Raw genomic sequence first — 27,321 nt, 5'->3', positions numbered from 1 at the left:
TGACTCTCCGTTTGCAAACGTGACGTCAATCCCGGAAGTGAAAAAGGTCGTACAGTAGCGAATGCGCATTCAACGGTCCAACCGTTTGCTGTTACTGAACGCGGCCATGGTGGCTGTTTTAAGGTGGGGCTTAGCTATGACGTATGCTTACGATGCTACCAGCAAGCACCAAATACAGAGTGTCTGAGAAAAATCAGATCAAGTCAGGACGGAATAGAATCGGTTACCGTCAACGCAACACATGCATAGTATGTAATGAAACCTCATTCACGGGATATGACTTAAATTACTTCTCTTTCAACTCTGGCTGCGTTCAATAACTCGCAACGGAGTATCTGAAAAATTATTTTCTTTGAGACCGTTACTAACGTGACGTAGGATCTTGTTGAACGCTTTTTACGCTTGTTGTAAATTTTGTAAAATATCGTCTGTTGCGGCGTCTGCAGCTAGCCTTTCACTCCGTACTGGGACCTCACGCGACCCTTGAGCAACGGAAAAAACCTGCTCTTACAGCCGATGACATCGTTGCTCAATGGACGGGCAACGTGACGGCAAAACCGGAAGTCAAAAAACCCGTTCAATAAAAAACCGCTGACCGTTTATCTCAGCGCTGAGTTTTTTTAGAGTTACTGAACGCAGCCAATTTGTTGATCTATAGTTTAGCTCGTGCCTGGCGATTTCGAGATTTGGTTTCCATGGCAACATTTCAATTGCGCAAGGATTATAAGAATCTTTACATTTATACAGTTTAATAATTGCGTGTTCCGCGTGAAACTAATGAGATATTACATATGGCCATAGTGTATGAGAAATTTACCGCCAACATTACTGCACCTAAAAAAATACACATCGTAAGGATTTTTTTTTAAAGTACATTAGAAGTTAAAGCAAGTACTTTCCGATCGACCATGGCACCTAGGAGCAACCAACACAGCACCCCACACAAGAAGAACGCAACCCGTCAAAAGTAGTGCATTTTCTTATGTACCGTTTTCATTGGCTAGACGCTTTGGCGCCAGCTGCCGTCGGAAGGGGAAAATTGTCTTCCCCTTTTCCGTAAAACGTGCAGCGTAAAGGATCGTCAAACGAAATTTTTACACAACACTGTGTTAGCGCAAGGATCCTATATGTTAGCGTGTTTAAACGCTAGCTGCGTTCTCTTGGTGTTTTTTGTTCCTAGATGGCACCAATGTCAATTTCATACCATCGGGTTATTTACCAAGTCTCTTGTGGGGGGGGGGGGGGGGGCTCCAAAACAATAGAGCTTGTTTTAGGATGACAAAGCCATGTCTGACCAAAGAGACAAGTAAACCTTGGACGAATAATTATTGGACTCGAAACCTAAGCAAAATACCCAGTTCCACAATTTGCATCGCCCGTCAGCGCTTCTACCAAGAGCATCGCGAAATAACACGCACGTAAAAATGTCAGATGACCCGCATTCCGTCGTCTGCTCAAAGAATATAAAGCTTTATATTCTTTGGTCTGCTCTGCTGTTTCCAATCGAAGTGAGGCTTTTGGAATTTAAATAGGGTTTAGATTATTCAGTAATAATTGTATTGGAATAAAAATGAAAGGGTAATGATTTAATTAATTTAAATAAGAAGTTCGCTTTAATGTTTTTGTATATATAGTTTGTGTGATTATAAATTTAAAAATGGAAATAAAGGTGTAAGCTTTGACGACAGTGACGACTGACGAGCTAAGAACGCTAGGCCTAACGTCGTCCGCTAATATTGGGCACGTGTTTATTATTTGGATAGAAATCTTTCCAATACTTGACACTACGGCGCTACAAACGCGCCATTTGGTTTCGGGTCCAGAAATTATTCGTCCAAGAGTAAACCATCCGCTACATAAAAGAGAGCTTTGTTGTTGTCATATCAATGAAAAAAGTGTTATCAGAAGGATATTAAAAATCTCTATCCATCTAGTTCTAGGCTATAAAATATGAAATATGTAACGTCACAGAATCGAGGTAGTTTCCCACTAACGCTAATTTCCTGACATTACGTACTACCATAAGTAACATATAACCAATAAGTAAGAGGAGCCGGGTTCGATCCCAACGCGTGGCACTGGGTGAAAACTCGTAGTTACTCCTTCCGCGTTGAGTTTTCAAGTTCCGTGTAGAGAGCTGTTTACTCGCGTGACATGAAGGTCTTTGCCACCTAGGAGCAACAAACACAAGAAGATCGCAGCTAGCCTTTAAACACGCTAACGCAGTGATGCGTAAAAATTTCAATGGACGAGCCTTTACGCTGAATGTTTTACGGGCGGGCGGAAGTCAATTTCCGAATTTTCCCCTTCCGACGGCAGCAGGTGCTAAAGCGTCTAACCAATGAAAAATGTACGCAAAAAAATCCACGACTTATGTGACTGGTTGCGTTCTCCTTGTGTGGGGTGCTGTGTTTGTTGCTCCTAGTTGCCACCAACCCCTTACGCATTGTAGCCGAACCACCTGAATAATGGCATTAAAAGTGGCTGGATGATTTAGGCCTAAGATGGTGCCTTGGGTATGGCTGGATGATTTAGGCCTAAGATGGTGCCTTGGGTATGGCTGGATGATTTAGGCCTAAGATGGTGCCTTGGGTATTAGCTTAGCTGATTATATTTGTAAAATAATAAGTATGAAAATTGGAAAAACATTATCACCGAACTGATTTTCAGAGTTATTGGGCAGTCAAAGTGTTTACTTCAGCACAGAGTCCCACCTAGTGTCTAAATATGAGCAAGTGACATTTACTACTGGCAAGGACTATACTATCAAGGTTTTCAAGTGTCAGAGCCGGAAATAGGTTCGGTTATAAAATTACCATTAAAGAAATATGAAGTGACATACTGTTGTAGATTAAATAACGTAATCAACCTCGCATGTTTGTTAAAAACGCTTATCAATTCAGATAAAAGAATATTTGCATATATATATCGAGATCAATTCGGCTGTCCCATGGCAAAACCTTTTAACCAACACGATCGTAATTTTGAGATATTTGACTTTTTCAAAACCTAAGTTAAAAGATTTAACGTGGTTTTTAATGCGAAAATTATAAAATCCAAAACCATTTTTTAAGTCATAAATAAATAAATATTTATGACTTTTACCTGAAACTTTTACAGTACTTTTGTACATGCCTTAGTAATACTGATGCGTAAAAATCAAATTTTTCAAAATTTTGTTAGTTATAAGGTTTTGCCATGGGGCAGCCGAATTGTATTTAGAACACTTCTCTCCGAACTGTAAATCGAACTTACAACACATACCTATCGTGATAACCATATTAGTTTTATAAGTCATAATCCGTAACTTGATCGTGGGTGTGGCCTGAGGCGCGTCAAAATTCTGAGAAGGAATTCTTCTCTTGAGAAGAGTTCTTCGTGAGAATTTCTCTCCCCGTGAGAACTCGGAAAAAAGCGTCAAATGTAAAAATATTCTCAAAAGATGGCGGCTTACGAGAATGCCACGAACGTTGTAAACTAAGCCTTATATAAATATTATTTTTACACGATTTCATGTAAGGAAGAAAACATTTTATTTATAATTTAAAAGGACGATTTCATCGGAAATTAACTTTACATTCAGTTTTCCCTGAAATTCATTTTCCCCTGAAATTCATTTTCGTCCACAAAAATATCATACTGTTTATTTTCTTCAGCATCAAGTAAACTGATTAGAATATTAGCTGCCATTTTATTTATAATTTCCCCCTTTTTGAGCAAGTGAGAATGCTCGGAGACATTCTCACTCTTCTCAAGAGAACTCGTGAGAAGAGATGACGTCACTTCCTGTGAGCAGGACCGTCAAAATTTTGAGAAGTAAGAATTCTCATTATCAAGGGAAGAATCCTTAGAATTTTAACGCGCCCCGGTTTTCGTTTCCAGGGTAACGACTTTAAGTGGGCAATGATATTAAGATGCCCATTTGATTTGAGTCGGCGGCGGCGTTTCGTGAATATCTCCCGGCGGCGCCGCGGCGCGCCGATTTTTCAAAAATCCTCGGCGGCGTGAATTTTTCGGTGGCTGCGGCGCGAAGGGGCTAAAGTTTCTACCCCCTTTTAAAAATTTTGAAAAAAAATTCCATAATGTTTTTGAAGGAAAAAAAAATAAAGTTACATAGAAAATCTCAAAAACCAATCGGCGGGATCAAAATTTATCGACGGGGCGTCGGCGTAAATGATTCGGCGGCGGCGGCTCAGCGCCAGATAAAATATCGGCGGCGGCGGTGGGATCAAAATTTATCGGCGGGGGCGAATAGTAAATGACTCGGTGGCGGCGGCGACGGCCCAGCGCCAGATAAAATATCGGCGGCGGCGTTGGATCGGCGGCGCTAGGCTCTAATCGTACGCTGCATTGGAAGCTGCGAAGGTAAGTGTTTCGAGCGAATAAATTTAGCAGTAAGAGATATTTAAATACTTATATTTCCGACCACACAAGAGAAGTGAAAGATAAGTTGAGAGTCACCCTCATATATCAATTTTAACTGCGTCGAAAAAAGGATAAATTTTATGTCGTAGATTACGAGCCTATATAGAGGCTTACCAAAGCCTCATTGATGAATAGTTATTTGTGACTAACGGCCCATCAAAGATGACGTTTATGACGAGATAGAGATGTAATCGCGGGAGAGCTGAAAGGTTTTAGCTGTCCTCGCCGATAAAGCCTTATTTTTAGAATCAGAAGTATATAACTTTTCTTTTATTTGAGAAGTGTCCTTTTAGTCTTGTTTTAGATCGAAAAAATCGAGTATGAAACATTGTGATGCCTAGGAGCAACAAACACAAGGAGAACGCAGCTAGCCTTTAAACACGCTAACGCAGTGTTGTGTACGAATTTCATTGGACGAGCGTTTACGTTGAACGTTTTACGGGCGGGGGGGAAGATAATTTCCGAATTTTCCCCTTCCGACGGCAGCAGGCGCTAAAGCGTCTAGCCAATGAAAATTGTACGCAAGAAAATGCACGACTTTTGACGGGTTGCCTACTTGCGTTCTCCTTGTGTGGGGTTTGTCGCTCCTAGGGGATGCTCGGCAATTTTTCCGAGGTCTCCGAAATTTTAAAAATTTGCGTACGGAATTTGGAATCCTCAAGTGATTTCAGTAATCAGAAACTGACTTTCAGATTTCAGAACACGATTTTCGTGTTGATTCCTGGTTTTTTAGGCCGATTTCGAGATTTTAGAACTGATTTTCGCCCAGATTTCGGGATTTTCGAGTTGATTTCAAGATTACAAAAATTACTTTTCTCTAAAGTGTACGGGATTTATACTAGTATAACCTAAGCAATATAGAGAGATTAATACTTATCTCTAAGAGATGTATTATGTACTTCTGATAGCGTATAACGTTTTTATAACGATTTTTTGTGGCGTATCGTGTTTTTTATTAGCATAGAAATATAATAGCTTCGCGGTTCTATTTGAGTTTTGTCTCGGAGGCGCTGTAAAAGATTGTATTGTGTAACTTATTAGCCAAGTTAAGCCCGCCATAGAACGTCTATTGTAAACAGTCTATTCTAAACAGTCGGCGCGTGATAATACTTCAATCCTACGCGTTTTCTAGAGCGGGCCTAACCTTAGCCATAAATGTATTAGACCGTAAAGAAGATATAGTTTCACATGTCACAGAGTTTTAATTGAATATGAACTAATTAACATAACAAACTAAGCCCACCAACGTTCCTAAATGCGACGTAATCTCAACTTAGATATTGAATTAGCAAAGGTTCGTTGACTTTCATTCCTAATTAGTCTGGTGAAACTGATATCCGAATATGTTTGGTCGAATGCTTTACAAGCTCAGCAAATAATAGCTTTATTGTACTCATTTATAAAAAATAAAACTAGTTGAAGTACAGTGATTTCATTTTGACCCTTATCAACTGATCTGATAATATATTAATGTAATTGCAAAAATCTGATAATGCAACGGTACTGTTATCTGAGTGTGGGTTGGATGCACTATTAGTAGCGCCGCCAAAAGAAATTAAAAAAAAAATTAAAAAATAATTAATTTAATTTAATATTGATCTCAACAATGACAATTGAGATGTACCAATTACAAAACTAGTAAGTTTATTAACCGATTCACAAATTCCTTACAGGCGAAAAAACATTTAGAGTGAAACTCTGAGAGGTTCGATTTTGATGCTCTAATTTATACTAGATGGCGCCAGTTTCAACTCTTGACGGAAGGAAAGAAATACTGATTTTTTAAAATAACACGTAAAATTCGTGTGAAAGAAACAAAAATTATTTAAAATGTTTACGTTTGAAACTGCTAGTGCCATCTGGAAGGACTTCGTGTATTTAAAAAACTACATCTTAATGGAAATACCTCTGTGAAAGGATTTTATTCTTGTCAAATGTATTTGTAGCCTACGCCGCTACTGTTCTGTCTGTCTTTGGCTATCGAAAAGCGTCTGCGTTGCGTGGCCTATGCCAGACAATTCCGTATATCAGAAGTTAATAATATATCTCTTACGAGATAAGTAAGGCCCTTTAAATGAAGCATGTACCTTCGTGGGATCGACGCGGATTCCATTGGACTCTAATTTACCGCCAAGTCACCAGTCTATTAGCAACCGAAAACTATCGCAACGCCCGCTTTGGTTCACCATTGAAACTAGGGCCGCCGAGAGAAGGCCAGGGCCCCGGTAAAATATAACTTCCGGGCCCCAAGAGAGCCGTTTCTACTGGAGATAGCTATACTTTTTCGGAGAGAAACCCGGGAAATGTATACCTCTTTTGTTGAAACCCGGGCCCCTAGGCTGAACGGGCCCCGGTAATTTGTACCGCCTTCCCCCCTCTCTTGTCGGGCCTGATTGAAACCTAGATAGGTAGCGGCTAAAGCAGACGCTATTAGTTTTTCCTCATCGTTATTCGTAAATTTGACATTATAAATAATAATACTTGCATTTTCCTATAATTTTTTCATCGTTTGCTTATATTTTGATAAGCTCTAATCTAATTCTGTGATAAGTTTATGTCAAAAAAAAACGTTCTTATGACTTTTCAATATGTCTGTAGCAGACGCTAGATCATAGGCGCTACCTCGGGGAAGCTAGAACCGTTACGCCACCTAGACTCGTTTCGGTCGCGAATAGGCTTCGCTTAAATATGTGAAATGAAAAAATTAAACTGCGTATAGATATTTACCTATTGATAAATCATATTTTCCTGATAAAATATTAGTAGAAATTCAATACATGAAAAATCAACCGGAGCCTGCGTAGATACCTGTTTCAATCGCATACCATCAAAACTAAATAGACATAAGCAGAATGTCTCGAATTTAAACCTTCTTGCCCGTTTGAAAATGGTTTCCATGTAATCAGAGACGGAAGCCCCCAGTTTCCTCCACCCTAAGAGCTCCCACCAATCAGAAGACTCCTCAAAGTTTGAAATTTGGGAAAGTAGAGTCAGACGATACTAACGACTCTGTCGGGATTTTGCGTAAGCTCTCGGGTTTGTGGCCAGTTTACGCACGTACCTTATTCAATGCCCAACTAGTATCGCGCCGCGAAGGGGGTAGACACCAAGGTAACTAGATATTTTCACTAATAGTAGACACCGCGGAGAGGAGATAAAGTAGTTTATTACATGGTTCAAATTATAGACTTTCTGTATGGTTCAAAATAGAGACTTTCGGTGTATGTCTATTTACTTTTAATTCCATTAACATTTTAGATAGGTTAGATGAATACTTCAACCGAATAACATTAAAATTCAAACGTCGTCTGCTATTTCTTCACATATTTAGTTGATATTTAGTTAAGACAGATGGCGCTATATTTTTCAAGAATGAAATATTTCCGGTTGGTTGGTTACCAGATTCGCCTGGCTAGCCACAGAAGCCAACTGTACTACAATTCATACTCAAGCCAAATCAAAGTCTACTTGGTTGAATATTCACTTTTTAAAGGCATTTTAATTTCTGAAAATGCAAAAACGACGCGATGGCGGACGTTGACGCAAAAATATCGCTAAGGCTTAACATAATTTTTATCGTCGATGCTCTCACCAGTCACCATCTGAAAAATTATTTTCGCTGAGACCGTTGCTAACGTGACGTAGGATCTTGTTGAACGCTTTTTACGCTTGTTGTTAATTTCGTAAAATATGGACTGTTGCGGCGTCTGCAGCTAGCCTTACTCCGTGCCAGGCTTGGACATAAGACACTAGTCACGGCATTTGATTACTAAAATAAATGCTCTGACTACTAAATTTAATCGAAATCCGGGGCTCACTAGTCAATTTGACTAATGAAAAATTTAACTAAATATTCATAAATAATGTCGAAAACGGCATATCATAAATTCATCATTCATCAATCCCATTTTATTTAAAAAAAAATCGCATCAGGTAACTCAAGTGATAATGAGCTCCTATTTTAATTCTGACAATTCTGACGGGTAAAGCAAAAAGTTGGCTGTCCTTCTTGATTTTATACCCACATTTTACCCCCACTAGTCAGTGACTATTAAAATAAATTAAGATAGGAGGCTCACTAGTCAGGCTGACTACCAAAAAAATATCCTTATGTCCAACCCTGGTCCGTGCTGCGACGTCACGTGACCGTTGAGCAACGTAAAAACCTGCTCTTACAGCCGATGACTTCGTTGTTCAACCGGAAGTCAAAGGTTCAGTAAAAAACCGCTGACCGTTGAGCTCAGTGCTGAGCCTTTTTAGAGTTACTGAACGCAGCCTATGTTTGTTTGCTTTTTTTTCAATTGGAAAAAGCATGGCTCATACTGCCAAGTCCCTAATGAAACGTCTATTCCACGGGTTTCTATAGAAACTGCGAATTTCGAGCAGAGTGTTCTTAGCAGTTGACCTTTGAAATGAACGTCGTTATTACGACGATAAAGATAAACAAATGCGAAAAAGCCATTTAACGGAAGCCACGAAGCCATTTATTATAGCAACAGTCTTGATCTTTAGGAACGAAAGGGATAAAATAAACACTTCACACTCGAATATAAAAGATCAGGAAGCCCTCTAAAGTAAATATTGCTCTTTCCGATATAAGCCCAGAAAATTATTATTACTCGAGACAAAGAAAACATACCATCGAAAAGACGAAATTTAGTGACTCAATATTTTCCCAACAATAAAATTGTGGAGTAAGTAAGAACATAGTCATATCGGGGCATGTCGGAACCGACTACAACCCACTTAACATCCGCTTTTACAATTCGGTTGAAACAACGGCTAAATGGGAAGTGTTGAGTAAATTTCAAGCAACGACGGAAGGAATTCGGTCATTGCAATCGAAATTTGTAAAAAGCGAAAACGCGTCATGTCCACAATGTCCAATTCTTTATAGCATGAACGTAGATAAGGGTATGCCATTAGTTATATTGGCAAATATTTCTGACAGCTAACACTTTGTTGTACTTGAGAGCGCCTAAACTCGCTCCATATTTCACGCTATTAGGTACTCGAATACGCTAGGCAACTTCGAAGGTCATCAAGCTTGTTGGTGTCAAGTTTTTCTATATATTTCTAGAGTAGTAGTATGATTAATGTCAGCTCATTGTGCGAGCGACTGACAGCGACCCTCTCAAACAAATGTTCGATTCGAAGCGTACAAACACACTCGTTATAAGCCGATTCGTATAATACCCTTTGCGCCTATGATGGAAATCACTTTTGAACGAGAGGCTCAATCTTACAAAGTGGAATTTTTATATTTCATTTAAGAAAATAGCACTTAATTTGTAATCCTACATTCAAAATGGCGCGAAAGGCGACTCGATAGAAGTGAGGTGACCTTTACCCAATACCAAGAGTACAGGCGGTTGTTCCGGGTGTATTATTGTACCGGTACAAAGAACTGTACACGTATGGCTGTACCCTAGAGGCCATTGTGATCTAATTTGTCAAAGGACACGCGCAAAAGGAACACTTGGATTTTGGTATAATTATTTTAACGCGCGTTTCCCATTTCCCATTGTGAAATTGTCCAAACTGTCTACGTAGTTAACAGTTACACCTGCGATTCCACTTTGAGGCATTATACCTATATCCCTTTTTTAAGAGTTCCAGTTATGAGTTTTTTTGTTGCCAATGACAAGGACACTTTTCAAATTTCTAGAATAGATGTTTCTGAATTCGAAAAGATACCTATTTCTCCAGTTTAGTTTAGGAAATACGCCAATATTCAACTAAACTTAACTATTAACTATGGCAACCTGAAATAATAGACGCTTCAATAAATCCTCCTCCCAGGGAATCGTCCAGAAGTAATATTTCCGAGAGCCAGGACCTGATCATTATAAAATGAAATCGACTCGAAAAAGTAAACCTGTTTTGTTTAAATATCAGAAAAAAGTTCATTATTTAAATTAATTTTAATAGGCGCTTAAATAAATCATCCTCCCAGGAAATCGCCCAGAAGTAATATTTCCGAGAGCCAGGACCTGCAAGCCACTGTTTATATCAGACTTGGAATTAGCGGGAGTCTTGAGGCCAATGGCTCTTAATAAAAATCAGTGGGCTCTTAAAATAAATCATTCGAACGGGGGTTGCGGGCCACCGGGGCTCTCAATTTAATTAAAAAATATTTATTAAACATTTTACGGAAATTTAAGGAACATGATTTGTACGCCGTTTTTGAAACTCCTACCCTATACGAGAGCGGGATCTAGCGTTACAAATGATTATGTGTGATATTCTAATATAATTGCTTGTTTTAAAGTTAATAAATGTTATGTAAGTAACGGAACCAATTTTTATTTTCCTATTTTCCCTACCTAATTTTAAATTTTTCCCCCAATTCCCCCCCCCCGCTTGGGCCAGTGGCTCTCAATAAAAATAAACTTAAGGGGGGTCGGGGGCCCCCGTAAAAAATATCACTATTTCCAAGTCTGGAACTTTATATAGTGCTTGTTAAAATAATGGAAATGTTTAACCTTTACGGCAACAACAAGCGTTCCCCATGGCGTTCCCTTTTGACCAGGTAGCTTTTTTGACAAATTGCGGCTTGGCAAAAACACGACGTTCTGTTTACAGGTGAAAAGTTTCCATTATTTCCACAAACACTATATAAACAATACCTTGCGGGTCCTGGCTCTCGGAAATATTACTTCTTGGTGACTTCCTAGGAGGATGATTTATTTAACCTCCTATAGAGTGTTGTCGTCTGATACGATTTTGAAAACTTGTAACGTCACAGCTGTAGTGTTAATAGTGGCCGCCATGACAGTTACCGTTTTTTATCAGTAGGCAAATTACAATGGGGACGTCGACGGGGTTTCAGACGACAACACTCTATTTTTTTCTGTTATTTAAACAAAACAGGCTTTACTTTTTCGATTCCATTTACTTTTATAATGATCATAATATCATCATAAAATATTATCAAAATGCGCCAAAGTCATTCAATTGAAAAAACTTCAAAGATAATATTGTATCAAGAATGTATTTATTTATACTCAGGGAGAATGAATATGTCGAGATTATTTTAAGCGTTTTTCCAATTCCACCCGTTGGGGCCCACGGTATGCTCCTCCGTTTTAATAAAATCAAATAATACTGCAATTTCATTGGTTCTTAAAAATTACGTTTTTCGACGCGATTAACGCTGCCGCGAGGACGCAAAAAATAAGACCGCCTCCTTCCCCCCCCCCCCCTTAGCGTGACGGGGTTAGGGCCTCGACGTGTCCGTCGATAGTCTCGACATATTCATTCTCCCTGAGTATAAATAAATACATTAAGGATTGTATTAAGCCTCTTCTGGGTTTATAGTACGGGTAAAAGAGGCCCAAAAAGAGGTCTCCAGCGGCAAAATTCGTCCCAACTTGCAATGTGGCCTAAAAATTCTATTTTGATGTCAGTTTTTGGGGGGGGGGGCAAGGGGGCAGGAGGGGGCAGTTGCCCCCTAAATTTGCTTTCACCGAATTGAGCCGTGTTTGGTGTTGTTCCCGATGGTACATTTCACCCTGAGTCGAATGCGACCAACCACATGCCCGTAAAATGAACCGTTTCCGATTTATGGCCGAATTTGTACTGAATCGCGTGGTTTTTTCTATAATATGAAAAAAAAATCCCCAAATTTTAAATTTAGCAATCACACACATTTTCAGAACCTGTTTGAGGATTAAATGTCAATTATCTGATGTAAATTCCGTCATCACTCGTTATCTATTCATTCCACGGCGCTGCGGTTGGTCTCATTCAATTCAGCACTTAGTAGTATGTAAGATGAATACATTGTGGTCGTCCGGGGAGAAATTTGTAAACACGGGGGGTGGTTTAAATGAATATTTTCGAACTTTTTGAAAAAAAAACACCACGTATTTCGTTATAGCTCGGAAACTATTCATCCTACGGAATTGCGGTTGGTCTCATTCGATTCGGCACAAAATAATACGTACGATCCGAAAGTTTGGTTGGTCCTGGCCAAATGGTTGATATACCTTTTCAACATTTAGTGAAATTCCGAAAAAAACCTTTGATTAGTGTACTTTTGGTCATACCTCCGAAACTATTAGTCCCAGCGATCCGCGGCGTATCTCATTCGACTCAACGTTAAAACATACTACGGAAACGATACCCAACTTGACCGGATTGCTAAATTTAACTTTGGGGATTTTTTTTTCATATTAGAGAAAAAACCACGCGATTCAGTACAAATTCGGCCATAACTCGGAAACGGTTCATTTTACGGGCATGTGGTTGGTCGCATTCGACTCAGGGTGAAATGTACCATCGGGAACAACACCAAACACGGCTCAATTCGGTGAAAGCAAATTTAGGGGGCAACTGCCCCCTCCTGCCCCCCTTGCCCCCCCCCCCAAAACTGTGTTGTCCACCCCGCATCGCTGCGGACTCATTGGATCCTCAAAGTAGACATCAAAATAGAATTTTTAGGCCACATTGCAAGTTGGGACGAATTTTGCCGGTGAGCTACCCTCTTTTACCCGTACTATTATGAAATAATACGATAATGGTTCTATGGTTCGTGAATTAGTTATCGGACAATAAAATGCTTAACTCAACGCGATAAGAGGAGCCCTTCTAATCGGATGAATTTCGTCACACGAGAACCAAAGAAGACTTCCATAAAAAAAATGTATTCAAATTTTTATCTTTGCCAGACTTTTTTTTATCGAATTAAGAAACAATTTAATTTAAAATTAATCTAACCTCCGAGGCGTTCTTTACCGAAGATCCCAAACAATGTTAGAGATTTTCTCCGTGTCAAAGCACTGACGTCAAAAAATGGTCTTTTCAAAAATTAAGTACCGCATTATTATAAAATAAATTTTTAAATTGTTTTAAGCTACACTAACATCCTAATAGTGAGAGCGTATGGTTACAAAAAACACCCGAATTGTTCGGAATTGGTATACAGATCTGATATTTGGTATACACGTGCCTTGAACTATACTCTCGACTACCTGATTTTTATTTTTCAAAAAAACCTACTGGGAAAAAGTTTATAAGAGAAAATCCCGCTTGTTACCGAGGACGCGCGTATCTTAATTTGTGTGTGTTTCAAAAATTAAATATTATTATGCGTTTCCCCGCATCTCAACAACCTTACGAATAAAAAAATGGTAAATCGCGTGTTGCTCGGGTAGTAAAGGTGGTAAAGTTATGAATTTTATTATGGTGATACGTGTCATAGTCATAGACATAATAAATTGGATAGACACCTGGCGCTTGGGTTGGCAAGCCTTTATTTACACGCCAGTAAGAAAAAGCAGACGCGGGGGAAACGGCCGAAAATTCGCCACCTGCCGGTCGCAAAAATATCAAGCGCGAAGTTTAAGTTAAGCCTAACTAGACGCAAAAAGTTTGATGGTTACTTTTACGCGAAATTTATTTGTTTTTTTCAAAATGGTTAAAAGTTGTGCATTTGCTCATTGGCAAAATTATAAATTAACCACCACAAATCCGAGCACAAATGTTTCTTTCCATTGGTTGTAACAGTTTGTAATTATTTATATTAAATGTAGGCCTATAATTGTTTTAAACTATAGGTTTCCGTTCTCTAAACCTGAAACGTTTTCGAAGTGGATAAAAGCTGTGAATCGTGATGATTAGCACCCAACCAACAATGACTTTGTTTGTAGTTATAATTTTTTGGCCTAAAATATTCCGATTTTAAATGCAAACACAAACGTTTACAAGACACCATTCCAACTGAGAATTTAGTTGATGAAATTGAAATACGTGACACATTCTTTGATCACAAATCTGTTCGTGTAGGTTTAAGCGTGAAAATTTATTACTATGGAGCAGAAAGCCCTCTGTTTTTAGGAAATTTACTAGTATTTTACTAGGGCAAGAAAGATATTCTGCTCCATGGTTTAAGCAATAAGAATAACCATGTTTTTCTAGTAAAATACAGTTAAAACATAATTTGTTGCAGAAATGTTACGGTAGAAGTGGTAGTGTAGTAAAGACAGACGAGTCGGGTTCAGAAGCGAGCGGTATTAATAAAGTCTGGTCTCCTGATGAACGTGAAGCGGAAGGTTTTAATTTGAGCAACAAATCAGTAGAGGAAACTTTAGATTTTGACTCAGTTGTTGAAAAGAATACAATACCGGTATATTTCGTGTGTATTGTTTATTTAAGCAAACAATCGGAGAAAACAATTTCACTTGTTAGGTTACTTAAGTCTTGGCTTAATTAAACAACAATTTTAAACGAATTATTTGAAACCAAAAGATATTAATATATATATAATTAAAAATTTACATACCTTTTGTAAAAGTTTCCATTAAATCAATCTACTTATTCATGACTTGAAATTAAAATTTTAGTGTTATAAACTCTATACGAAAACATATGATTCTCGACTCTGCCTGGCACACCATCGTTAACTTCGTTGAGCCACGTGACATTTTTTAGTTTTAGTCGAGTAATATTAAAGTCGAGTCGAGTAATCGAGTACTTGATTAAGGGGAAACTTTCTCTTATTCGAGTCGAGTAACTAAAAAATTAATATTTTTAATGAGTCGGGTTATCGAGTACTTGATTAGGAGCTGGTTTTATTCAAGTAATTATGAAATTAAATTTAAATGGAGTATAAAGTAACTTTCAATGCTGAAAAATATTCCTTTAATTTAAATGAACCACAGTTTCCACAACTTTGTAAGTACCGTTTATTGTCCCCCAAAACCCCTCTTTCAACTTTGAAGCAATGAGGATAGAAAAAACTAATACTCGACGAGTTTAGAGAGCAGCTTATTCGAGTAATCGGGTACCCGAATATGCAATTTTTTTTGCGAGCCCGCCCCCCGTAAAATCGGGGGTCTATCCTATTTATTATGTCTATGGTCATAGTACTACTTAAAACCGGATAAGGAACCACATCGAGATATTTTTTTCCCGCTTTATTCTGATTTGCAAAACATTTAATGCGTGAAGGCTAACCTCAAATGTACCGTTAAGGAATTTTGATGCCAGGTCGCGAAAATGGAATTTCCCTTTCCGACCCTTGAAATTTCCCTTTTTGGACTAAAATTTCCCTAGTTTTCCAAAACACGAAAAACAATGATATTTGCGTAAAACAATTACTTGGGACGTTGTAAAACGAAAATAACAAATGTCTTGAAGAAAATAATACTTTTATTTTAATCTCGCAATGAATAAAAACTAGGAACAATTTTACCAGTACAAAAATTAGTTTGTACTATATAGGATGGAGCCAGTTATTTAGCAGACGACTTCCCAAATTGCCATAAAAATTGCATAGTTGCAAGCTAAAGCGAATCCGACAAAATACTTATGATTGTATTAATTGACTTTTCATAATAAGTCAATTTAACGAAGGTTTGCCATTTTTTATGTTAGCTTTGATTAAAATAATTTTCCCCCTCGAATTTCCCTAGATTTAGCTAATTTTTGTTCGGATTTCCCTATTTACCGTTTTTAGGGGTCAAAATTTCCCTAGATGTGGGAAACTTCCCTCAATCTGGCAACACTGGAAGGAAATTGTGATAGTTAAGAAAATTTAACATTCTATGTCTTACCCGTTGAATATGTTCAGCTTTCAAGTAATGCACTTTCCCTTAATGCAAAAGAATTATTTAAATATTTTCATATTTCTGTTATATAATTATAAATTTATAATAATTGTAATTTTTTTATTTAAAAAAAAACCCTGAAAAAAGTATAGTAAAAAAATATCTCTATGAGGTTCCATATCCTGTTTTAAGAAGTAATAATAATCAGAAAAACGGCGACGAAGCCCGTAATGCAGTCTGTCTTGTGAATAATTCTCAGTAAAACTTTTGCATGTGAAGAACATGAAATATCACACTTATGTAACAATATTATACACTTATGCTATTAGTTATACTTCCTTTCAATCGATTTTTTTTAAATGTCTTTTTTGTTTCTTATTCTTCAGCGTAAAAATACAGAATTTCGGGAAATAGCGGGAGTAAACACATTTTTCTATTTTCAGAAAAGGGTCCTCTTCCTACACAAATTGGTCGTTGTTCCCTCCGACAGGGGAGATTGGTTAATAAACTAATAATATTAGTACTTCCTGTCGTTTTGTAATCGAGGTTTCCTGGTTTGTCGGCCTCGAATTGGACTTTCGAAGCTGTCACTGCTGTACTAAAAAATTCGCGTTGAAATGAGCGTCGCGTCAACGGCGCTTGGCATTCGCGCAATTCGGAAAAATAGAAAAAGTGAGAATTTTGAACTCGCAGCCTCTCGCGATCCGCAGAAGCCCGAGAGTAAGGAACCACAGATAAGATGAAACAAAAAATATCGCCGTTTTTAAAGAAATTCCGCGAAACTGACTACTACCTCTAGCTCTATACATTTCAATTTGAAATTAGCTCACGGAAAGTTTTATATTTATAGTTGCCAATCGGTTTTTTTTAAACAAACACCTAATAATTTCAGGCCGTTCGTATTTCACCAATGTGTTCCAATTCTTTTTGATGTATAAATATTTCACCCATAAGCAGTTAGCTAATCTTCAAATAAATTAAATCTTAATTATATTTAATTACTTTATAATATATTTAGTTTGCTCAGATTTTCTAAGTATTTGAATTTTTTAAGAACCTATTTTTGTCATTTTTCATTCCTCCATTGAAATACATTGTGTGAATTAAATCAATGATTTTTTTAAAAAAAATTCTTTATTTAAATCTTGATTTTAACCCTGACTAAAATCAATTTGATTTAAATTAGCCAACCCTGCCCATAAGTCAATAATTACGTTCCATAAGTGTGTAAGTTAGTTAGAGGGGTTTTTAAATTTAAATGTCACTCAAATGTGACGTAACATATGATATTTTTATACAGGAACCTAAATTATCAATTAAATTAAGTTACAGTATCAATTTAATACTTATTTATAATAGTATGTTTAATTTTCAAGAGGTAAAACAATAAACAAATAGGCTTAATTTTGAATGAAATTTAATAAGTTTTGTATATTTATGGTATTAAGTATTTAATACGTAATATGCTTTTTATAAAATAAGCAACGTTTGCTGAACTTGTTTTGATGTAGTTCATATGTCACGACTCACGAATACAAAGAAATTAGTTCAGTTTATGCTTAAAAACCTGGTACCTCGTCGAATTTACCCTTATCTCCAGAACGTTTCGTAATAAAACGTCATCGATACGTCACCCGTGCAGCAGTAACATCAAAACCGGAAGGCCAATGTTACTTAATAGAAAGACCTATTTAGAGGTGTGGTATTCCAATTGTTACATTTCGTTGCGTAGGGAAAGAAGTGTCAGAAAGTTAATTTTTACGTAATTTCATAAACAGCTCTTAATTACCCAAAGCAACAAACTCGTCTAACGAGAAAAATGCGCAAACTTACAAACTTGAGGTTAACGGTAATAGTGAGTGTAGGGAGCTGTTGGCTCGCGTGGCATGAAGGTCTTGCCACCACCCTCCTACGCATTGTAACCCGGCCACCTGTTTAAAGACTAGCTGACTATTTATGAATACTTAGGTAAGTTTTTCACTAGTCAAATTGACTAGTCAGAGCATTTATTTTAGTAGTCAAATGCCGTGACTAGTGCCTTATGTCCAACCCTGACCGCGGATCATGTAGAGAAAGTTCGTCTGCTATTTACTCCCAAGTAATCATAGATGGCGATACTCAGTTACTCACTTACTCAGAAGTAGACGGTGGGTGGTTTTGAAATCTCTACGTAATTATTATTAATAACTAATTAATAATAATAAATAAATAATTATCCGTTGGCTGAGTGGATGGTTTTGAAATCTCTACGTAATTATTATTAATTACTAATTAATAATAATAAATAAATAATTATAAATTAATAATTAATAATTAAAATATAAATAATAATTTTAAGTAAACAGAGTGCATTTGAAAAACCATTTTCAAAATTTATTTTGTATTTTGAGCTGCAAAAACCATTTTACATTTAGAAAAACCAATTTTCAAAATGCATTTTGTATTTTGCATTTTGAGTTATGGAGGAAGTATTTATAGTCCAGTCAACGAATGCTCAAAAAAAGGTATAGAGGGAAATGTTGGGAACACAATTTTTGACTTGGTAACTTTGTTTGGACTAGTTAGGAGGCGAACATATCCCCGCCCGTAGCCCTTGAGCCGGGGGGGAGGAGGGGGTTTGAAGGTCCCATTTGTCGGGTTTTCGCTTATATCTCGGAAACTATGCGTCCTAGCGACATGGTAACTCTATACACAATCAAAGCTGATTAAATTTGCTACAGGTCTTACTCAGTCTTGGTTTTTGATATCTTGCATAGTTTTCGAGATATACCTTTCTTACGTACAAATCAGATCTAATTCATTAAAACTAAGACCCAGGGCGAGGCCGGGTATTAAAGCTAGTAAATAATAAAATAATACATCATTGGAAGGTAAATAATCTAATTTTTAATTAATTTAAGTTATTTTTAGCTGTTTTATTGAAGATTTATTGTATCTAACATAAATAATAGACGGCGATCGCTACGATAATGCGTCTCATAGTTTTAGCGTTTCGGCTAGCATTTTGTGGCATGGTTAGGTTATTTTTACACAAAAATGAACTGTTTTTATGCTTTACTGCTAGTTATAACCTAATTGGGCACTCATTTGTTTGTTTTTGTCATAGTTTGTTTTGTTTGTTTCAGTGGGATGTTTTGGTGTCACATTTAACGATGTCATGAGTGTTGTGTCGTCAAAATGACCAGCAAGTGTTTTGTATGTGATGAGGAAGTGACTGCATCGAGTCCTGATGTTTCTAAAGTGGGTGAAAAAGGGATAGTTTCCCTTTAAAAAGCCAGTAAAGAGAGGGGTGATGGCAAAATCAGCCCACTAGCCAATGTGATTTCACTTCACGTCACTATCCCATTGCCTTATAGACACTCATATATGCACAGCGTTGGTCATAGCAACATATTTTCCCATTAAAATGGTCTAGGTCATCTTTAATTAAGTGTGAGGATGCTGGTCGCCTGGTCAGCGGCCAGTGGCGGCGCCAGGAATTTTCACCAGGGTAGGCAAACCAAATGAATGCCCCCCCCCCATTTTCAACAAAATGCTTGAATAAATAATTACGATTAAAACCTTTTAATATACTTGGTTCCTGGAATAAATTTTACAATGAAAGACTCAAATATCACTTTTTCGTTATACATTTTATATAAGGAATTAATGAGATTCGCCTATTGCCTCTTTTAGCGAATTTTATATCTTGGGAGAATTTTGAGCCCCTTTCTAGATCAATTTATAGGATGATTTTGGGGCCCCCTTGAAATTTGAAGGTAGGCAGTGGCCTACCTGGCCTACCCCCTAGCGCCGCCACTGTCAGCGGCCCCACTAGTATATATTCTAAAATGAGTATCTGTGCTATTTAGACGTCCAGTACTCACTATGTGTACATAATGGTGCATATTTTGGCCAATACGTTGACTGGGAATGGTGAGAAATTGAAAGATTCATTAGTCGGCAGTTGTCGCAAAACTTCAGATTTCACGCTCAACACTGAAATTGCTTTAACATTGGAAGGAAAATAGATAAAATAGTAAAGTAATATATATTATTGAAGTGAATTTAATGTTCCACAACCCTATGGGCGGGATTTAATTTTTTTGGGAGCATCGTTGAAGGGTTATCCGGTCAAAAAGAGCAAAAAATGTGAGGCCAAAATGTTTTTTTCCCAAAATTACAGACTTTCAAGAGCGGATATCTCGAAAACTATGCCAGATATCAAAAACCAAGACTGAGTAAGACCTGTAGCAAATTTAATCAGCTTTCATTGTGTATAGAGTGACCATGTCGCTAGGACGCATAGTTTCCGAGATATAAGCGAAATCCCGACAAATGGGACCTTCAAAACCCCTCCTCCCCCCCGGCTCAAGGGCTACGGGCGGGGGCTTTTGATATGTTCACCTCCTAACTAGTCCAAACAAAGTTACCAAGTCAAAAATTGTGTTCCCAACATTTCCCTCTATACCTTTTCGTTGCCTGGACTATTAGCATTTTGAACCACCTGATTGTCCCAGCTAGCCTTTGAAATCTCTGAAATATTCGATACATCAAAGCCAAAGCCCGCCTCGCATGATTGAGCAAATAGCTAAACCGGTGCCTGCTAAACACATTCGATGTGAAACTTAAACATGGCTGCCCTTCAAAACATATTCACGGTCGTATCTTAGTCATTGATCTCTTATATTTGTTTGTAAACTTCAATGGATTATCGATAATTATTTTAAATAAACTGAAATAGACGGAAAACCATCATGGATCAAAACAAATCAGTTAAAAGGTAATAATACCTTTATTTTGGTTAACGTTGAAGATCTAATTTGTAATTAAGCCAAAATTAACGTTTAAAAGAGCACTAAGCCTTTGGATTTGTTATAGCTGAAGAACTTTCAAAGATCGAATTTTAACGGAAAATCTTGAAAATAAATATTTTTTGGCCATAGGTGATTCTAGCGTAGGGAAGAGGACTGGCGAGCTTGTTTATTTTTTTTTAACCCTCTATTGGGTATAAACATAGAGATAGAGATAGAAAAGAAATAGAGGGAAGATTACCGCGTTAAGGCACCCCTGTTTTTGACCGGGAAAATTAATCCCCCCCCCCCCACCCGCGCATGCATGAAAGCGGAGATGGGCAGAATTTGCAACGCCATCTATCCTTCCTTTGTTTACATCAAATGACAGTTGATTTTCCAAAAGGCATAATGTATTTAATTTCACCGCGCGTAGATGGCGCCACGTAATCTGCCCATCTCATGGCTTCCTACATTGGCGATAAGGGGGTCGGCACTCGCGGTCAACTTCGCCAGATACAATAGTGCCTCTATTTCTTTTCTATCTCTATGGGTATAAATATACTTTTTTAGAATTTCCAAACAAAATTAAGGCTTATGTAACTTATGTAAGTTTTCAATTCTGAATTGTAAAGTCACTCGCGAATGTTTCACTTTTATTGCTCAGATGGATATTTCCTACTAACGACGTAAGAGATACCTTTGATACCACCATCAATTTATTTCATGCCGAAAATTAGCATTCGCAAAGACATTTCGATGACATGCTTTATTTTTCTAGTTAAATATTTGTTTAAGAGTTTAGACTAAAAGCAATTGCGACTTAGATTAATGGCGCTCCGTAGCTATGTATATAGGTTGACACAAATAGTAATGACAGACTTTCAAGGATTTCATATTTCCAAATATTGTTCCCTTTTCAATTTAGCCCCGTTATATTTGAAATGCATCGTGTCACGGACTAAATGAAATGCCTCGATAAAACTTAACCAACGAAACCGATCAAATACGTTCAAAAGCCACATTCCACCACTAAAATTGTGTTAGAAGTCGAGGTTGCAAAACCGAACAGCGGCTAGTCTGTTCGCGTAACACAGCCCTCTATCGGCCAGCGTGAGTAGTTCGATTAACGGCTGCATTTTCGTGCCGTTTAGCTTAGCGCTTAAAAAACGACAACGCGTCTGCTTAGCAAATGAAATTCAGGACAGGTGAAGGAACTTCTAGCGGTGGTCGCTAGGTGCCTCTAAGCTTACCAAACAGGTCAATTCGCGGATTAAATTTGGATTTTTATCTAACTAATAAATTTCCTAGTAATATCATTTGGACGAGCTGTGACTCGAGTAGGTGCACATTTGATGAGGCCATAAAAAGGCCAAGAAATAGTTCGTCGATAAATGGCTGTTTCACCTTTTCTCGGCGCGTGCGCGATTGAACAAAAACCCTTATTCAGATGATCAGATCATACTACAAACTGGCAGACGACGGGATAATTTACTTTTTGGAAAGCGGACGAACACCATTGGGCTGATATTTGTCAGTCCATTATCGTTAAGTAAATTTTTTAGGCTTTGCCCTAAAAAGTATACTACCCGTTTTTAACATAGGTAGAATAGGGAGATAGATAATTATTTTAATAAACACTTAATTACAAAAAAAACAACTTTAATTATGCAATGAAATTTAAAAAACATTAGATTGTAAAATTTTATTGCGTATTTAAAGCTGTTTTACTGGTAATTATGTTGTTATTAATTCCGTCATACGGAGGTAGCCTTAGCTATTCGTTTAAATAAATACGTTCTTGGTTTAAATAAATACGTTCTTGGTTTAAATAAATACTTCTTGGTTTAAGTAAATACGTTCTTGGTTTAAATAAATACGTTCTTGGTTTAAATAAATACGTTCTTGGTTTAAATAAATACGTTCTTGGTTTAAATAAATACGTTCTTGGTTTAAATAAATACGTTCTTGGTTTAAATAAATACGTTCTTGGTTTAAATAAATACGTTCTTGGTTTAAATAAATACGTTCTTGGTTTAAATAAATACGTTCTTGGTTTAAATAAATACGTTCTTGGTTTAAATAAATACGTTCTTGGTTTAAATAAATACTGAGGTATTATAATTATACTCACAAGGAGACTACCCGCGGTGTTACACACCGATTTTGTTCAAACTCAGGGGATTGGTAGACCTTCATGTAACTTGAAAAATCCTAAAGGGATTTTATTCAATGGGCAACGGGTTTGCCATGGCAACGAAAAATGTTTTTGACAACATAAAATAACATGGGATTTTGACCGATTTCCCTGTGAAAAAAATTAAAAAAATTGATCAAAATGTGACCAATTTTTATTTTTTTCGTCAATTTTTATAACTTTTTTTTTATAATTTTGGTATTTTAATTTTGTTTTCAATTTTGTAAAATGTTTCACAGGCGGGGGGGGGGGGGGAGGGCCCTTGGAATTGGTCAAAATCCCATGTTATTTTCAATGGGAAAATTTCAATTTTATGTTGTCAAAAACATTTTTCGTTGCCATGGCAAAACCGTTGCCTATTGAATAAAATACCTTTAGGATTTTTCAAGTTACATAAAGGTCTACCAATCCCCCGAGTTTGAACGAAATCGGTGTGTAACACCTCGGATAGTCTCCTTGTCAGTTGCAGGTTAAGAAAGGCAAAATATCTAATACATTTGTAAATCGGCGGCGGGAATTTCGAATTTGGCCGGTTTACGGTTGAATTTCTAAATATACCGGAGCGTTATAATTTTGGAAAATACGGTCTATTGCGTTATATTTCAAAGTGATCATTAATTAATTAACATAGATAAGATTTAAAAACAGTTATAATCATTTATTTTTAGTACTTTTAATACCTAAAAACAATTCCAGGGTAAGTTAAATTTTGTCCGTGTGCACAGTCGTTTTCCCGTCCGCCAGAACAACGGGAAAAGGCGGTAGAACTAGAAAATAGAGATAATCAGGAAAACACTGCCCGTGTGAACCAGCCTTAACCCGCAACTGAGTATAGAAAATGAAAAAAAGAAATGAAAATCACTGGAAAAGAACCAGAAATATATGGTTTCTGTAAATACATTTTTGATAACTATTCGAATATCTACAAAAGCTTTGAACTGTTACCGTCGAATATATGTGAAACACCCTCTACAAAATCGTGCCCAGCCAAAAACGTTGAACCCACGTAATATAAACCGAAACCGAATCTAAAATGTCAACGCTAAGCCTCGGTTGGCTCTTCTCCGAAAACCTTCTCTTTTACTTTACGTATTGTCACGTTCAGAGTTATTTTAAAACAGTTTTTCTGTTTCGTTTTTTTCCCTGGCGAAAAGATTGACTAGCAATTGGACTACTTCCACCTATAGTTCGCGCAAAGTTTGTCAGACATTCAAACTGCGGAAACCTTGCGCTCCTTGACAGTGACAGAAGCTACCACTTCCAGCTTCTTCCAACCGCAATCTCCAAAACAAACAACTCAACCAAAAGCCAAATGTAGTCCGGCGTTTAATTCGTGAAACCGAATATTTGGTAATAAGTAATACGTCTTTAACATTTATTTAATTTAATTGTTAATGTTAATGTAATACTAATTTTATTGTTAATTTCAATTTAATTGTTAATGTTAATGTAATACTGATTTTATTGATAATGTTAATGTAATACTGATTTTATTGTTAATGTTAATGTAATACTGATTTTATTGTTACTGAATTTTGATTTAATATTAATACTGAATTTCAATTAATATTATTACTGAATTTAACTAAATATTAATACTGAATTTCGATTTAATATTAATACTGAATTTTAATTTAACATTAATACTGAATTTTAATTTAACATTAATACTTAATTTTGATTTAACATTAATACTTAATTTTGATTTAACGTTAATACTTAATTTTGATTTAACATTAATACTTAATTTTGATTTAACATTAATACTTAATTTCGATTTAACATTAATACTTAATTTTGATTTAACGTTAATACTTAATTTTGATTTAAAATTAATACTTAATTTTTATTTAACGTTAATACTCAATTTTAATTATAAAATAGCGCTTTAAAGTTTAACCTCCAGCCTCATTAGATAAAGGGCACCATATTCCTAAAACAGCCAAGGACAAAGCGAAATGAAAAGCTCTCAATACTATATCCCTCTATACCCAATTTGCAGATACCCCAGAGCTGCTCTATCTTTGGTGTCAACCATAAATAAATTTATGAAATTTGTCACTTAAAGAGAGTATGAACTAAATAAAAAATTAATCTGCTACCCGTTACGACTGGTGTTTAACGCAACTAGCGCCGATCAGTTCTAGCTTCTGTTAAATCTGGTGAAAGAAATATTAAATTTGTTGATCATACTCAGGGTCGTCTTAAGGCATGGGCTAAATGGGCTACAGGCCAGGGCCCCAGCCAGTTTTGGGGCCCCGGCTAGGGATAAGGGTTTAGTTGGTAAATATTAATTATGCTCATTTAATATTATGTATCTTTTAGTTACGTCTAAAGTAATTTGACTCATCGCCACATCGCGTATCATACGGTACCTACAATTTCTAAAACCAAACAGCGAGTCACTGTCGGTAAAAATCTTATTTTCAGTAGTCTTATCTTATACTTTTGAAAAGTTTTGGTTTGATTATTGTGTAGTTGAATTTAGACAACGGACTGACAAAGGCTGACCGTTGGGGATCGCAAAGGTCTTAAGAAATAATTTAGCCCAGGGCCCCAAAAGGTCTTAAGACGGGCCTGATCAAACTCCCTTTGAAGATGTAAAATTTAAAAATGACACGGCGTCATTAATTAATAAACCATATTTTATGGTACGTGAATAAGCAAGATAGGTTAGGTGAATACTTATCTCGTAAGAGATGTATTATATGCTTCTGCTACCACTGAAACGACGGATTTAATGACAACGTCGAAGTGTGAACCAGAGGCGACACGGAAAGCGGAAGTTCGTCGTTTTTACGACCATATCAGACGAAATTAAAAAGTTTAATCAGTTTATAATTCTGGCGCATAGATGGCGCCGGACTAAAAAATGGCAAGTGCCCCTAAAATAAACCATTCTGTCTCGACGTAGTTTCCCCCTGACCCTAAAAACGTTCGAAACGAAACAAAATTATGATACTTCCTATTGTATCCTGATATTTTAAGTGATTAGATAAATTCTCGAAACGTATTTTTCGAATGAAGGAGTCGCTCTTCTAAATTAATGAGAAATTGAGCAGATACACGTTAGTGGAGTTTTGAATATCGCTTTAAACATTTACAAACTATACTGCCTTCTTACGTATGACGTAGTTATCACCTTACCTACCATTATATTCGGATAAAATTTCGTGAATTTATTAAGCAAATTACGTTCCGATTACAAAAATTAAAAGCTACGTAACTTGTTGTACGAGTAAATGATAATAAAAAGGTGACATAATTCTTTGTATGATTTAGTTGATGCGTCTAGATGCTACATTACAAATATCGTTACGTAACCGCGCGTAAAATACGAGCTTGTGTAAGATGTAAATTTTTGTACGTAGGGGTAAAAAATAAATAAAAATCAAGCTAGGCCTAACCGGATAGAGTTACCTTAATACCGAATAAAATTTGCATTCTAAAATTTTTACTCACTTTTCAGATACAATTTCGACTATAACTTAAAACCCCCGCCAAATGGTTCATTGACAACAAAATAGCCAAAGAGGATAAATTTTAACTTTCGTTTATTTATTTCGCGAACAATTCTAAATATTTATTTTGACAGCTAAATGGACAAAAAAAACAAAAGAAAAAACGGTTAAATGAATAAATACTCACATAAAAGTAGAATGACATAAAAATTGGACGTAAAAATCATAGTCCTTTTTGAGATTGAAAACTCGAATGACGAAAACTGACGCGAGTTTTTGGAACTCCAACAGTTCATTATTAATTTATTCCAGGTTTAAATTTAGACGCGAAATATCGATCTTTTTCGCTCAAGAAAAAGTCCTGATGAAATTTGCGTATAAAAGATGGGAGGTAGATTGAAAGAACTTAATTAACGAACGCGCGACGGGCACATCGCGCGCCGATTGATGATGGTTTTCTACTTAGCGCGTTCAAATGAGGAGCTCTCTCTGTCTCGGGGATTGTTAGAGGAAACAGCGCTTCGCGTACTTGCAACGGCCGGCGCGCGTCAGAAACAAACGCTACAGATAGGACAGACTAAAAAGAGCCTCGCTGCGTGTTTTATCTACTGTTACGCGGGCCAACGCGAGGGTGTGCGCCCCGACTGTAGGCTTCGCTATTTAGGTCCGTAATGGTTTGTCAAATTGCGTCGCGCGTCGGATGATAAATATTTTGAGGGGCGTTCCGCCATTTATCTCGAATGTCGATTTAATGGTATCAATAACGTAGTACAGGCTGCGTTGTTATAACCTATTTACGAACCAAGAGACCTCGACCCTTCCTATATCTTTTATTTACATCTCCAATCGAAGTGTTCGTGCTTTAACGAGCCATTTGCCGATGTCTGTATTTCGAGTATTTCCCCGCCGTCAAT

General features: G+C 36.9%; 1 protein-coding gene across 1 annotated transcript in view; it reads right to left on the bottom strand.

The window, feature by feature from the left end:
* Positions 1–27,071, bottom strand: part of LOC149934738 (carbonic anhydrase-like) — a 32,508-nt gene extending 5,437 nt beyond the window's left edge. The window contains exon 1 of the mRNA XM_090181113.1: positions 26,595–27,071. Coding sequence (XP_090037239.1) covers positions 26,595–26,703 — 109 coding nt within the window. The 5' untranslated portion in view covers positions 26,704–27,071. The remainder of the gene's footprint in view (positions 1–26,594) is intronic.
* Positions 27,072–27,321: the final 250 nt, after the last annotated feature.

Source organism: Leiobunum rupestre, chromosome 7 (assembly GCF_980474605.1).
Source record: "Leiobunum rupestre chromosome 7, qqLeiRupe1.1.hap1, whole genome shotgun sequence".
Classification (NCBI taxonomy): Eukaryota; Metazoa; Arthropoda; class Arachnida; order Opiliones; family Sclerosomatidae; genus Leiobunum; species Leiobunum rupestre.
Note: the sequence above shows the minus strand (reverse complement) of the source record. Positions and strands in the feature narration are given on the sequence as shown.